This window comes from Salvelinus alpinus, chromosome 8 (genome assembly GCF_045679555.1).
Source record: "Salvelinus alpinus chromosome 8, SLU_Salpinus.1, whole genome shotgun sequence".
NCBI classification, from domain to species: domain Eukaryota; kingdom Metazoa; phylum Chordata; class Actinopteri; order Salmoniformes; family Salmonidae; genus Salvelinus; species Salvelinus alpinus.
The window spans coordinates 29660257-29675408 of NC_092093.1; the positions used below are offsets into that span (position 1 = coordinate 29660257).

At 45.7% G+C, this 15152-nt stretch overlaps 2 protein-coding genes across 4 annotated transcripts in view; one reads left to right on the forward strand and one right to left on the reverse strand.

The window, feature by feature from the left end:
* LOC139582924 (nuclear receptor coactivator 1-like) overlaps window positions 1-12571 on the forward strand; it is an 81267-nt gene extending 68696 nt beyond the window's left edge. For all 3 annotated transcript variants that reach the window (XM_071413396.1, XM_071413397.1, XM_071413398.1), the window contains 11 exons: window positions 116-1205; window positions 1730-2138; window positions 2302-2451; window positions 2579-2696; window positions 2852-3020; window positions 3317-3622; window positions 4562-4660; window positions 4970-5357; window positions 5601-5772; window positions 6087-6273; window positions 6478-12571. In XM_071413396.1, the coding sequence (XP_071269497.1) occupies window positions 116-1205; window positions 1730-2138; window positions 2302-2451; window positions 2579-2696; window positions 2852-3020; window positions 3317-3622; window positions 4562-4660; window positions 4970-5357; window positions 5601-5772; window positions 6087-6273; window positions 6478-6645 (3256 nt within the window). In that variant the 3' untranslated portion in view covers window positions 6646-12571. The remainder of the gene's footprint in view (window positions 1-115; window positions 1206-1729; window positions 2139-2301; window positions 2452-2578; window positions 2697-2851; window positions 3021-3316; window positions 3623-4561; window positions 4661-4969; window positions 5358-5600; window positions 5773-6086; window positions 6274-6477) is intronic.
* Window positions 12572-12739: 168 nt separating this feature from the next.
* Window positions 12740-13927, reverse strand: LOC139582932 (putative peptidyl-tRNA hydrolase PTRHD1). Its single transcript, XM_071413416.1, has 2 exons — window positions 13639-13927; window positions 12740-13316 (listed from the first exon to the last, which is right to left on the reverse strand). The coding sequence occupies exons 1-2, from the start codon at window positions 13846-13848 to the stop codon at window positions 13146-13148; spliced, it is 381 nt and encodes a 126-aa protein (XP_071269517.1). The 5' UTR covers window positions 13849-13927; the 3' UTR covers window positions 12740-13145.
* Between the last annotated feature and the right edge of the window lie 1225 nt (window positions 13928-15152).

Here is a 15152-nt window from a genome sequence, read left to right on the forward strand (position 1 = left end):
ATTGCCAATCAACAATGGTAGGAATTGACAAGATGTAAACAATGTAAACAGAAAATACATTTCCAGAATATTTCTCTCACCCAGCTGATGTTTTGCTCTTGTTTTCCTTTTGTAGGGAACACAACACTGCTAGCTCTCAGGAAAACACTAACTCCAGCCTTCTACTGACCCATAGGAGCCCTGCTCCCTCCCACTCCCCTGCCCTTCCCTCGGGCAGCGAGGCCAGCCAAGCCCCAGGCCCCACCTTGGGCCTCCATCTCAACAATGGCAAAAGCTCCAACACCACCGCCCCCACCACACCCACCAGCCATTCAGCAGGGTACCTGACGCCCAACCGGATGTGTCCTCAGCAGGTCAACAGCCCCTCGGCCCTGGGAAGCCCCCTCACTGCCACCCCTACCTCATTCATGTCGCCCAGGCCCCCCAGGGCCAGTCCGGGGCTGGGCGGCAGCCCGCGTGTCCCAGGGAACCCCTTCTCCCCTTCCACCCCTGGCCTGCACTCTCCGGCACCGTCCCTGGGAGGTGGAGCTGGTGGCGGGGGAAGTGGAATCCTCAGCCGGCACCACTCTGGTGGGGACGGTGGAGCAGGGACCCCCCTGGGTTTCTCTCTGCCCTCCCCTTTACCTCAGAGGCAGGCCAGCACCCCCACCAGCTCCCCAGCACGCCCTCCCCCCGCCAAGCCCCCCGAGGGAGGAGGAGGAGGTGGGGGCGGAGAGGACCTGGCTAAAGGAAAAGTAGAGGGGAACCCCAAACTCAACCAGCCCCTGGACAATGGCGGAGTGGGGGTGCCTAGGGACCCCAAAAACACATCTACCAAACCCACCTCCATCCCTCAGTGCCCGGCCTCCCACAGCACGCTGACGGAGCGCCACAAGATCCTCCACCGCCTCCTGCAGGACAGCAGCCCGGCTGAGGGCAGCAACGGCAAGGAGTCTGAGATCAAGAAGGAGCCTCCTGCCAGCCCTGCCACCGCCAACCCCAACGGACCCCCCACCACCCCTCAGGACCACCAGCTGCTGCGCTTCCTCCTGGACACGGATGAGAAGGACCTGGGCGACCTGCCCCCTCCGGCCGCTCTCAGCCTGCAGACGGTCCGGGTCAAGACTGAGAAGAGGGCCAGCGGGGACACTACGCCCTGCGCTGCAGCCTGCGCCAGCCCCAAGCCCAAACCGAGCCCTGCAGACAGCAGGCCGTCCAGAGACCCGGTACTGTCTGCAGCCCTACTCCTCCCACCTGCAGTCTACAGCTCACACCTCATACACAGTCCCTGTAGTATCCAGATGCAGCAAGATCACGTCCCAGACATGCAGACCTCTCAGACAGTTTAAGTTTGGGGTTATAGTTAAGGTTAGGGTTAGATTTTAGGGTTAGGGCCGGGAGTTAGGATTAGGGACTTCTAGGACTTCTGTTGCTGGGGTGGTCACAGTGGCTGGCTGTCTGAGTGGATGCTGCTGCTGCCTTCTAAAGGGAGCATGTGATTCGCTGCTGTATTTGCTCTATTTACGTTGAGCCCATAGTAACACTCCCTTACTGCCCTCAGGCAGAAGCTAGTTGTGTTCATTTGTGGCCCCTGCTCTTCAACTTTGTCTCTCTCCAGCACAGAGCTACCAGCAGCAGCCTTTGAAGTTCTTTGACCTTTACTCTCTTTCTCTGTCACTCTCTCTTGCTCCCCCTCTCCCTCCCTTTCATTCTTTCCCTCTCCCTTTCTCCCTTTCCCTCTCTCTCTCAGTTCCCCAGTGGATCTGCTGACCTGGACCCTCTAAGCCAGCTGCTGCCCACCCTCAGGGGCCCCGCAGGGGCCAAGCAGGGCAGCGAGGAGCAGGGTGGTCCCCAGACCCAAGCCCTGTCGTCCCATAGCCAAACCCAACCTCAACCACGGCTCCATTCACCTCCACAGCCTCAGACACAGCCTTGGCTCCAATCACCTCTTCAAACCAAACCTCAGAACCATCTCCAGCTTCAGTGCCCTACCCAGCTTCCGTCACCTACCCAGCTTCAGTCCCCTACCCAGCTTCAGTCCCCTACCCAGCTTCAGTCCCCTACCTTACTTCAGTCCCCTACCCAGCTTCAGCCCAGTGGGGCAAACATTGTCAAGGCCGTGACCGTGAAGAGGGAGCCTCCCGGAAGACCAAGCCGAGGTACGGCAGGAATAAAGGGGGTCAGGAGTGAGGGGTCACGATAAAGGGTCAGAGGGCGAGAGGCCCCTGACTCCACACCCCACTGTATGCTGCCTGTTTTCATTTTTAGTGTGGCCTCCCAGGAAATGACTTGTCCTGACCATGTGTCTGTTTGTGACTGCAGGGCTCACTGATGGCTCCAGCCTGCAGAACCAGTCACACTTTGACTTCTGCAGCCAGAGACCGGGACAAGGGGAGCTCTTCCAGACACCCAAAGACAGCAGCAGCCCCTTTAAAGAGCATGGACTAATGAACTCATTTAACTCCAACACCGGTATGAACCGGAATACGCTCATATCAAATATCTGGAATTACATAATTACTACATAATTAAATGGAATCTATGGGTTAGTTGTTTGTTTCTTGGTGGTTCATTAAGAGTGTGTTGTGCTGTCCTCCAGCGTTGTCTAAGATGGAGACAGACTCTCAGCAGTTCCAGACCCTGGCCCTGACTGAGACTCTGTTCTTTGATGGAGGCATGGGAAACCCTGTGCAAGCCTCTCTGGCCTCCCCTCAGGAGTGAGTATAGTACTTCTATGTAGAAGAAACACACAGACACATACATTCCTCATTGCTCACATTCCAATGCACAGGCACACAGAAACAAACCTTGCCCGTCTTTATATTGCATCGACACACTCCCATGTTCCGGACTCCCCCTGTGTGTGGAGCAGGCAGTGTGTCCCGTGCCCGCTGGATGAGCTGCTGTGCCCCCCCACCACCCCCGAGGGGCGTAATGACGAGAAGGCCCTCCTGGACCAGCTGGTGTCCTTCCTGAGTGGCACAGACGAGAGCGAGCTGGCTGAGCTGGACCGAGCCCTGGGCATCGACAAGCTGGTGAAGGTACCAGAGGAGGAGAATGATAGTAGATTGTATTTGTCTTTTTTAAGTTTTGCGATTGTTACATATATACGGAAGAGGACAGGCACTGTCATTCTCTACAACACTACGGAGCTGAATGAGCGTTAAATAAAGAGAGTTAATTGAAATTCCTGTCCAAAGCACCACAGAATAGTTTCTTTCCATCAGTATAGTAGTGCAATCATTGACGCATGCTTGATGTACTGATTTGTTTGGTCCTGGGGTGTTTTTTGGACTGTAATTAACCCAGTATTGACCCTGACCATTCCTCTCCCCAGGGCGGCTGCTTCGACCCCGTCCCTCAACGGTTCCCCTCCCAGCCTCCTGCCACCACCCCCATCTCCATGGACCCCAAGCTGCCCGGCTACCCCTCTCAGTTCAACCCCGGCCCCCCTGCCCAGTTCCCTCCAGAGATAGCAGGGGTGCAGAGTATGGGGGGCTTCGGTGCACCCAGGGGTGCCTTCCCTGGGGGCATGATGCTGAGGCCTGGCATGGGCAGAGCGCCTGGCATGACCAACCAGCTCCGGCTGCCTCCCAACCAGCTGAGGTTACAGCTGCAACAGAGGCTGCAGGGCCCACAGCAGGTGGGATGGGCTGGGCAGGGCAAAGCGGGTACATCAGGGGTTGCAGACTTTTGTTCCAACACAGCCCTAACACACCAGATTAAGCTAAATAAAACCAGGTGTGTGCACTAAATGGATCCGTTAAATGCCAACAGACACTGCTGCTCAAGAGGACCACGATTACCTACCCAGACTGGTCCACTCCCCTGGTCCACTCCCCTGGTCCACTTTTCTAATGTGGACATAGTTGATTCCCTCCTCTCCTCTACACAGGAGGGGGTGGGCTTTAACAGGCCTTGTTGATGTTAATGAAGCCTGTGTCACGCAGCATTGCCTTTTAATCCCAGTCAGAGCCCGTGCTCGTTAAACACTGGCTCAGCAATAGTAAATCTCAGGCAGCCCTGCATTGTATTAATGTGCCATTGTGTTGTGTGGCTAAGCAGAGCTAGCTATCTTGGTGAAATGGGTAGTCATGTGAGGTGGAGCGCCTCCTACGCTCCATTATGGTACAGAAGAACAAACAGGGGAACTAAAGGGCTGCTACAAGCCCCTCTATGGTAGGGGAGTACTGAACCGTATGTACATTTAGAGTGATTGATTGTTATCATTTATGCTGAGAGAGAGAGGATTATTCTGACTAGTGATTATTCTGCTAGCTGATCAGGTTGATTTCAAAGACCTCATGGCAAAGTAAAGGATATTAAGAATATTGTTCTCATAACTGGTCTTCTCACACTTCTCTATCAAATATTAGGTTCCCTTTTCTCTCTCAACCACTTCTCTTCTCATTCTCCCCTTTTTCCTGCATCAGTCCCTTTTCTCTCTCAATCACTTCTCTTCTCTCTATCTGCTCTCACTCCCTCCTCTCTCGTCTCTTATCATTTCAACTCTGAGTCTGCTCTCTCCTCTATCAGTCGTGTGACTCACTCCCCCCCCCCCCCCCCTCTCTCTCTCTCTCAGCTGCAGAACAGGCTGGCTGCCATGAGCCCGTTCCCAGGGGAAGCTCACATTTCCATGGGGATGCGTCAGGGAGGGAAGCAGCCTCAGATGCCCTCTCAGGTGAGTGTTTTTGGGGAACTCACAATCATGTGCTCATGCTTCCTTCTTTCTTGTTCTCAGTGTTTACGCTTCCTCTATTTCTGTATTGCGGCATGGTGTGTATTGAGGGAGTCCTGAGCATTGTAGCTAGTTACACTGAATTATTGGTATGAAAACTAAGTGCCCTATTCTGTTCTCCATCCGCCAATCCCTCTCCCTCTCTCTGAATATAGTTCCTTCCAGTCTATTTCAGATGGTCTAGTTAATTTGGGTAACTATGAGGGCTGTTTTGCAGATAAAAAGTCCCCTATTTTCTCTCTGTCCCTGCAGCCTCCTCTGAACGCCCAGATGCTGGCCCAGAGGCAGCGGGAGCTCTATAGCTTCCAGCACCGCCAGAGACAACTCCTGCAGCAGAAGGTCATGTTGATGAGGCAGGGCATGGGGGGCGGGGGGCCTATGGGGGCCACCAGGGGACAAACAGGACCCCAGCCACAGCAACAACAGTTTGGCTACCTTCCAGGCTACAGCCCCATGCCAGGGAATCCACCCAGCTCCCCCAGCCTATTCAACCCCATGGGAGGGACCCAGGACCCCAAGTTGTCGGGCCAGAGCCCTATGGGCAGCCAAGCAACTATGATGGGGGGGATGCAGGGACAGTTTGGGGGGGCGGTGAACTCGGCGGTGCAGCCTGTGCTCTTCCAGCAGTTTGGAGGACCAGGTGAGTGACTAGGCTACCTGGGAATCCACCATAATCACTGTCTCTATAACATCTGAACTTGTCAGTACAATGTGGTGTTAATATCAATATCAAAATAGCATATAATGTGCTGAGATTGTCAATATCAAAAAGTAGTGTGCAGACAGGTTCAATAGAAAATGGAATAAAGTGCTGCTGACCAATATCAAAATGGTCTAGACTCTAGAATGTTCTAACAGCATCTCTTTGTCCTTCTCCTCAAAGGTATGGTCCAGCAAGGAGACCCCTCGTTCCCTACAGAGCTCAGCCCCACCAGTCCCCTGCTGTCCCCTCAGAACTCCACCTCCCAGAGTCCTCTGCTCCAGCAGGCCCAGCCTCCTGGGTACCAGTCACCTGACATGAAGAGTTGGCAGCAAGCTGGCATGGGCGGAAACAGGTGAGGTGGCCAGAGCCATGCCTGTGTAAATGTGTAAATTGCATAGTCTGTTATTGACTTGTTATTTACATAGAAAGTACACGGTCAGATGGTTATTACATAATTACTTGTTTGTTTCTTAGAGGATTCTTTCAAACAATCACTTATGTAACATTATACCAGATGTGTTTAATTATTTGAAGTGAAGAAGGTACCAAAATGTATCAACTGCTTCTATATAATTTCCTAGTAATTGTAATGACCAGATATAGCAACTGAAAGAAGAGTGTACATTAAGCCACTGGTATCATGAATGTGTGTTCTGTCTGTGTCAGCTTGTTCAGCCAGTCTGGTCAGACGACGCCCCAGGCCTTTGAGCAACAGGGGGTCTACAACAACATGAGTATCACTGTGTCAATGGCAGGAGGCTCAGGGGGGGTGGGCTCGCTACCTTCCATTGGACCACCTGTTGGCATGGGCAACAGTAACCTTGGCGACATCAACTCCATGTGTAACGATCAGGTGAGGGTGCCACACCTGATGTCAGCCGCTTCAACTTAGAAGTCAAGTACAAAAGCAATAACGCACCGTCCAAGCTGCCCTTAACTGACCAAAACTGTCGTGGTGAACCATTTCACTAATGCCCACCTATCACTTTCATTTCCTTCTATCCTTTTCCCTCCTTCCTTCACTAATGTCCTCCTCTCTCCCTCCTCTCCTCATCAGGTACAGCAGGTTCAAGTGTTTGCCGACGTCCAGTGTACGGTGAACCTGGTGGGCAGCGACTCCTACCTGAACCAGTCGGGGTCCATAGGCACCCAGAAGGGCCCCCAGGGGCCTCAGAGCAGCCAGTCCCAGCAGAAGAGCCTCCTCCAGCAGCTCCTCACAGAGTGACTTCTCAGCTCAGCCGCCTGCCAGGAGAGAGGTGCTCCACAGACCACCAACCTCTTCTCTTTCTCACCTTTGGTTTTAGACACCTGCCTGCCGGACTGGTTAGGAGGGCCCTGGGATGGAGACTGAGGTCCAGGTAAGAGTGTGTCTGTCTACCTGCCTGCCAGCCAGCCTCAGCCCATACCGTACCATAAGGCAGCAGCGATCGTTCAGCGCTCATTCCTGGTTACCTACTTTCAACACAAAGTCTGCTTTCTGTTCTGAGAAAGGAATCAGCTTCCGGTTTTGCCAAGTCGTCGTGGTTGTCAAAAGAGGATCTGGTTCCTAATTGCTCGTTCCGTCAGGCCATCGCAGCAGTGCGTCTTGGGAGTGCGATCAACATGCAGCTGAGCTCAGCTGTGGGTGGTTAACCCGTCGTCTCAACTTTTGCTCTAGCGTGGGGTGGCGTTTTGAGGACAACGTTTTGGGAATGTTAGGTTTTTAACCTCTGCAGTGGGAAGCTCAGTTTCAGCTGGATCTGTGACTGACTAGCTCTCTCCATTGCAGTGCCTGATGGGATGAAATTCCCAGCTCTCGTTTTTTTTTTTTTGTTTCTCTGTTCTCGACGTCTGCGTCGTCAGGACAACAAGCAGCACGGCCGGGATGGGAGATTGCGCTGCTCTGCTCAGTTGGCAACACCGTCTTTCACATTTTCAAACCACCAGACTGTTAAAGTAACTGTCTGTCTTACACATTTTTCTCCCCAGCAGCTGTGAATATGAGCCATGTTGGGCTCTCCTTGGCCTATCAGTATTGTTTGTCATGTGTAACCGTGCAGGTGGTATTGTACAGCACAGATGGACACAAATTGGGATGAGTTCACACTTTCTACTTTCCTTTCAAAGGCATCATTTAATTACTCTAAAATGCAACTGTCATTTTTAGCTCAAACTATACATTGTGATTCAATGCGGTTTTCTTCCGTTTTTTTATTTGAGAGTAACTTGTCAGTTATTATAATTTTTTAAGGCGATATTTGGCATTATGAAAATGTAACTCTGCTAAATGTGCTCTGTGTTCTGTAATGTGAAAAAAGAAAATCTCGGTATAAGAATTTGATTGATTTTAGAAATGGCTAGCTCTGCTCTTTTGGCATCCCTTTGAATATTTTAATCCCCTTAAATGAACCTCAAAACAAACAAGAATGGATTTACAATATTACACAACGACATGAATAGGTCGTAATTCGTAACCTTAGAACTTCTTCACTAAGAAGTGATGGACGTTGAATGGGGTGTTTTCTTGGAAACAGTGCTCTCTCTCCTCCAACTCTCTGCCCGTGATGTCATTCCACTGGCCACACACTACAGCTCTTTTTGACTGCTCATGTGACTACTGTTGCCCAGTCAGACACTGTCTATCAGCACTAACCTCTGATATTTTACTATACACATTCATTCACATAGAAAGTCTGGCCAAAAAACACCATGTTTTATGTGGGTAAACAATAACCTATTAACAAGCAATAAACCCGAAAATGAAGAGAAAGCAACAACAGAAAGAGCAAAGTTCGGCGACGTAATGATAATGAAAAATCAAGTCTAATTTGGCTTTTGGCTTCTCTGCTCTATCCCGGGTATGTGTATTTCTCTGCTCTATCCCGGGTATGTGTATTTCTCTGCTCTATCCCGGGTATGTGTATTTCTTTGCTCTATCCCGGGTATGTGTATTTCTCTGCTCTATCCCGGGTATGTGTATTTCTCTGCTCTATCCCGGGTATGTGTATTTCTCTGCTCTATCCCGGGTATGTGTATTTCTGACTAACAGAAGGCTTTCTTAAGGGTGTTATGGTCCAACTAGATATCTGACTGTGTATATACAAGGCATTTTACAAAGTGTGCAACATTACCCGAGCACAGCTAATAACCGAGGAGGGTTAGGGATGATCAGTTGAAATAGCATGCATGATCACCATCCTCCTCCAGAGGCCTCAAACTGAATGCCAACTCCTTTAATGTGCTATGATTTCTGAATCACGTTGTGTACAGTTTCAATGGCGTCTGTGTGCCTGTGCTTTATACCCAAACAGTGGCTCAGGTGTCCTCAGCTTACAACTCAAATTCAACCTGAAAATGGCATAATTTCGTGTGGTGTTGATTCAAGTTGACATGAAAAGCTGGTAGCAGTTCCAATTCAGAGACTCATTTGTGAAACAGATAAACCTTGATTTGACATACCACTTGTTCCTGTCATTCTAAGACACTTAAAATAATGCTTTGCTTTTAGCTTTTTGCATTTAATTCAAAACAATATATATATATATATATATATATATATATATATATATATATATATATATATATATATATATATATATATATATATACGATTAATAGATGAGATATTTAAGTGTATTTTTCTTTTGATAAGGTAAATGTTTTATTTTCTATTTGAAAGGGATGTGGGTTAACAATTAGTACTTATCAATGTTAAAGCTATTCCTGAGCCACTGTTTGGTATATGTAAATAAACATACACTTTACAAAACACACGGAAGCAAGACAAAATTAACAGAATGTATGTGGAAGGATTACATTTGTTTTCAGTATACATTTGTACTATATAGGGTACCAGCTAACGGTTTCATACTCCCAGAAGTGTTACAAAGGATAACTTTTCATGGATATCTTCTTCACATACTCTCCAGCCTTCGCTCCTCATTTAGGAACAGGCATTACTGTATAGAAAGTGTTAATAGAACTATGTCAAATGCAGAAGTTCATCTGATCTGTTAATATTAACTGTTTAGCATTTGGGATATAATATGCCAAATACAAAGCACCATTAGACAACGGTCATTAACTAACAGACATTCTTATATGCAAGAGCCGCTCAATGGCAAAGACAGTCCATTCAGTACAGGTACAAGGTAAATATTTGAACTGGTTCTTCAACATGTTAACATGTATATAACAGACAATGTGAATATGTATTTGTTCAGAATCGACAAAATGTAGTGCTCCAAGTTTGTGGTATTAACTACTCGCTTCCATTTTATTGTTTTTTAATTGTTTTTTTTACGTATATGACTGTCTGAGTGTGTGTATGTGATTAATACTGTATATCTGGTGTTTAAGATGGAAACTGAATATGTCCTGATTTGATTTCTTCTTCTTTTTAGATACCTGCAAGTTTTCCTGTGGGTGTTTTTCAGATTGCTCTTTATGTGAGATAATGGTTTAGCGACTGCTGAATGTGATTTTACTGAGAGAGAAGCAGTGTGGACTGGCTTTTGTACGGGTTCATTTAAAAAAAAAAAAAAGGGCCATATTATTTAAATTCTCTGTTGTCAAAAAGTTTAAACAGATCTGAGAAAGTGGAACCTTGTATTCTGAGAAGCATCGCTTCGGTAGTTAAGTGGGCTTTTGTAGATCGCCTGATGTACTTTTAGCGTTTTCAAAAAGTAATGACCAAAGCTTTAAGATGTTTAATTCATATCATATGCAAGCCTCATGCAATTGGACGAGACAAAATGTAGCGTTTGTTCACTTTTCTAAAAGGAAATAGTCTATACATACTAGCTCCTCCTTGACCACACTACTAATTTGTGGTAGTTTGTCCTTTATTTCCTTTTCCACACAATTTGTCCTAAGATACTGACAAGTGACCTATCAGATTTAGTATTTTTATCTAACTTCTATTCTTTGGAATATCCCAAAGTATGATCAGTTAGAAACTTCCTCTCCTTGTTGCCGTTGACTCCTGGCAAAGACGCAAAAAGACTTGTAGGGCCTGACATGCTGTCACTGTTTACAGGAAGAGAGAAACTTGCAACAGCTAGCTATGCACCTTAACAAAAAGCTTTTTTCTAACACTGATTTAGGTATTCAAAGCAAACTAGAATTTGAATCAATTATTTAAATCAAGGTATTTTAGTTTATTGAAAGAAGTGAAACCTAGTGAACCAATTATTATTACTTTTTTTTACTCAACTAGCATTGGTGATAGTTGTCTGAATTTATGGGTCTGCTCTATCAACTGAATCTCACAGATTATAAGATTATTCAATAAAATATTTCAATTTATTTAGCTGAATACTTTATACCAAATTTGAGGTGCCTCTTGTATATACAGTATTTTCTGCATAGAGGACTGCTCCTCGCTGTTTGATGATAATGTTAATGAGGATTTTTTTATCTTTACCTTTATAAAACAAGTTTGCTGCATTTTACATTACTTTTGTACAAGAAATCTAAATATTCCAGGAATTTGCAAGAAATACAATCTACTTTTGCACTTTATCTCAGAATTATTTAGAGGAAACAGGCCATCATAAATACTACTCATGTTCACATCAGATTACCATTTCATCATCATAAATCCCCTAAATCACAGGAGGTTGGTGGCACCTTCAATGGGGAGGACGGGCTCGTGGTAATGGCCAAAGCGGAATAGGTGTAATGGTATCAAATACATCAAACACGTGGTTTTCATATGTTTGAAGTCGTTCCGTTTGCTCCGTTCCAGGGATTATTATGAGTCGTCCTCCCCTCAGCAGTCTCCTGTGTCCTAAATGTAATAGAAAGTAAAATATAGATTTCTCAGGTTCTTAAGAACTTGGTTGCAGAGCCCATCAATATGATTACAAAAGAGAAGTATACATTCTCTACTACTACTCTTATGTAGTTTCACACATGATCGTTCTCTCTGCCACAGATCCTCAATCTAAACTATGCCTTTCTTCTTCAGGTGATCCCCTGCCCCTCTCCCCTCGGCCATTAGATAACTAACGCGCTTACACTCATACGTCCTGTCCTGCAGCAGCTTTAACTGTTCAAAACATTCCTCCTCAACTCTGCTCTTAGCTACCAGCAATCATTGTGCTCTGGTCTATACTGTAGCATTTTACATTTTAGTCATTTAGCATATGCTCTTATCCAGAGCGACTTAATACATTTTCCCGTACTGGTCCCGTGGGAATCGAAGCAGGTTGCAAGCGCCATGCTCTACCAACTGAGCCCCACGGGACCAGTGGCAGTTCTATTCTATATATTTCTAGACTTAGTAATTTCCACCAAGCAGTAACAGCCCTACATACGTGTACTGCTATCCCCTGCGTCTGTCATTTTGTCATTGTCACCACCTTGTAACATACTGCCTAATGCAGAAACAACTAACATCCTTGTTAAGATTAATGCACTCTACCTTCTACAGGTATTACTTCAACTGTTCTGAGTATTGGAGCAACTGTTCTGAGTATTGGAGCAACTGTTCTGAGTATTGGAGCAACTGTTTGCTGATGTTGTCAAGTATTGTAAGTGCTGCATAATCGAGACTGAAGTTGGTTGTGGATGGAGAAATTAAAAGCTTGTCTCGCCACTTATAAGGCCAATGCTTTCTCATTGAAACGAGGTTCCACTTTTCCCCCTGTAAAATTAATATAAATAAATATAAATATATATATTATACATTTTACTCATTTTGTCCAGTTTTGTTTATTATACTTGTGTTAAATTGTTTTTAGACAGGCATCAGAGCAGCTGTGTGGGTGGGACAATATGAATGAAGTATCTGGGAGAATTATGCATGTTTTTATTTCTGTGTCCAGGTGGAATACCTACCTTTTCTTAGGACGTCGTAGACAAATCAGTCTCAGGCTGGGTCAAGTAGTTACAGGGGGTCCCTGTAGACTGAAAAGCAACGTTTTTGCATCTACTGAAACAGTCTTATTTGTCTGTCAATTTTTTGGGAGGTATGTGGCTGCTCAGACTGGGATTAGTTCAAAGTTTACACACACAACACACACACCTCGTGCGTTCGGTCCCTCTATTGCTTTTCCAAGGTGAAGATGCAGACCTTGAAGGAAATTATGCTTTGACTAACAAATCTATAACATCCATGAATGTGAGAATGCAACACATTTGCAATAAAAACACCATTTAAAACAGGATATGTAATGTTGGTTGATTGTCTTCTTCTTTTTTTACTACACTGTATTTCTCATTTTCATTACTGTCACACTACATTGCCACTAGTTGCATTACCTCTTTCAACCTCAGTTTATTGTAAGGGTTGTATTCTGTGTATTGTGACTAATAATAATACAAGAAGACACAAATTAGTTGACCATGTTTAATGCATCTTGTATGTTTGTAAACAGACTCCAACCATTGGCGGCTAGAAAAATACCTTACGTAACCATTCACCATTTAATTGAATCACAAGATACGTGGCCACATCAAATTAGGTGGACAGACATCCACTCTTTAAATGCCCGTTTTATGGCAGTGTTCATTCAGTGAGTGATGTCTCCTTGTTACTGTAGGAAGACAAACACTGACACTGCTTATCAGAGTGAGATTCTTCCTTGTGAAGTTGGAGTACAGACACTGAGTGCTGGTTCTTCCCCGTCAGCATCACCAAGATGCACAGGTCAACCAAAAAGAAGACCACCAAATTAACTGGCTGGTGTGGAGCCATGGTCCAGACTCCATTCAACAGGGGTCTCTCTTTGTCCCTCTGTGTCATTTGAACAGTTTGAACTTGTGCAGCAGAGGATGTACAATGTCTTTGGGGTAAGGCTTCAGGGCCAGGCAGGTGGGGACGTTCTCTGGCTGCTCAATCCACAGCTTGTGGGCGATCCCCTTCTCTGTCAGCGTCTCGGACAGGCTGGAGAGGGAGGCCTGGTCCACAGCCTGACCAAAAGATGAAGAGGGAGATCACAAGCATTAGTTTATTTTCTCAACAATCACATCTATCATTCACTGCATAATTATTCCATCCTACTGTATTTACTTTACATAAAGAAACTTTACGTATAAATTTACTTTATGAAAAAAGTATCTTGTATTGAGAGGCTATTTTTATGCAGCTTGATATGAGCGCATGGGCAAAATCAGTAGAAAACTTGTTTTTGCCCACGTTCGCGCAAAACACAGGCATATCGATTTAGTTCACTATTAGCAGTATAATATTGATTAACTTACAAGCTAATAATAGTACCCCAGTCCCAGCTACCTGAAGGACGACTTTGTGCATGCTGTCCAGTTCTGCCAAGTACTCCTGCGTGTCTGGGTCGTTGTAGTTCAGATGAATGGCAGCGATGGCAGCATGGCAGGCTTGCGTTATAACCGCCCCTAATGGCCAGGCCAACGTATGGACCAGGTCTGACCGGACCACAACATACTGGACAAGACGACGGGGGGCTGCGGTTCCTGACGCCGCCATCTTTGGTCGGTAATGGTAGAGGACGGGAGGCAGCTAAGGTACAGATAGAACAATGAGACAGATATTTAACGGATGTATAAATGTGAAGCATCCGCTTGGCCAAATATGGTAGTGAGAGGAAGCCCAGCGGCCGGCAGTGGGAGACGATGGAACGAAAAATCGATTTTTGCACATTTTCTCATCGATTAAACATTTGATCTCAATACAGTTTTCTGTTCGCAAAACTACAATATGTTACGAACAGAGTGGACTCCGTTTTGTAGACGTTACCCTTTGCCAAAGTCTTTAAAAAAAGGCGTTGTTTAGAAGGAGTGCAAAGGTGAATTGAGTTGTTGCACACGTACACTTAAGAGTAGGCGTTCCCTAACGGAATAATGCAAATGTATGCTAGAACGCGCCAATAGAATCTCGCACAATCGTTCTTGGCCCTGCCCACCTTCTTGCTTGTTCCGTTCACTATGACTAATTTGTTGCCATTTGAAACGACCTGCAGTGGTCTATCTTGGTTTAGTTATACAAATCTTTAGTTAAAGTTCTTGCTGGCTGTGCTGGAAATTATGCTTTGTTTATCTTCTGTGTAGGTACATGTATGTCCCCTTGTGGTTGAAATATATAATTTCATATTGGAAGTCAAATTTACACCACCCATGACAGTGTACATTCAATAGGCTCATTGATTACAGTAGGCTACAAAGTATTTCAGATGGTGTGCTTTTGCTCCAGATTTGTTACTGGTTCCATCTCTCCTGTGATTCCCTTTTATAGTTACTTCTCAGATGAATTTACTCTCAGTAACAATGTCTGATTTTCAAGCAGATTTAAATCCGGAGTGAGACTGGACCATTCAGAAACACTGGAATTGGGAACTTAAGGCAAACCGGTGTTATTCACAATGATCAGTGTGGTTTGCCTGTCTCCGGAGCAGGTACTGGAGCCTACTGTGTTAATGTGTCTTCATGGGTCCAATTGGGCTCCATATCTAATAGGGATACGATACCACATATAACCGAACCCACAGTAAAAAAATAAATAAATAAATGTACCAATCATGTCATGTCCTACCATACAGATTTTGCCAGTTGAAAGGGTAGTGAGTGACCCGATCTCTCCCTATTTTACTTCTAGACAATGGCGACCCATCATTCAGGGCAGGCCACCTATTTTGAGCCCCACATTTTTAGCATGCCTGTTTTTTAGGTTGCCTGTTTTGCATGTTATTTTGGCATTAATACGTGTCACATATCAATTTGCTAACATTGTAAAAAAAAATATATATATATAATTGAGTTAATAAAGCCGCATAC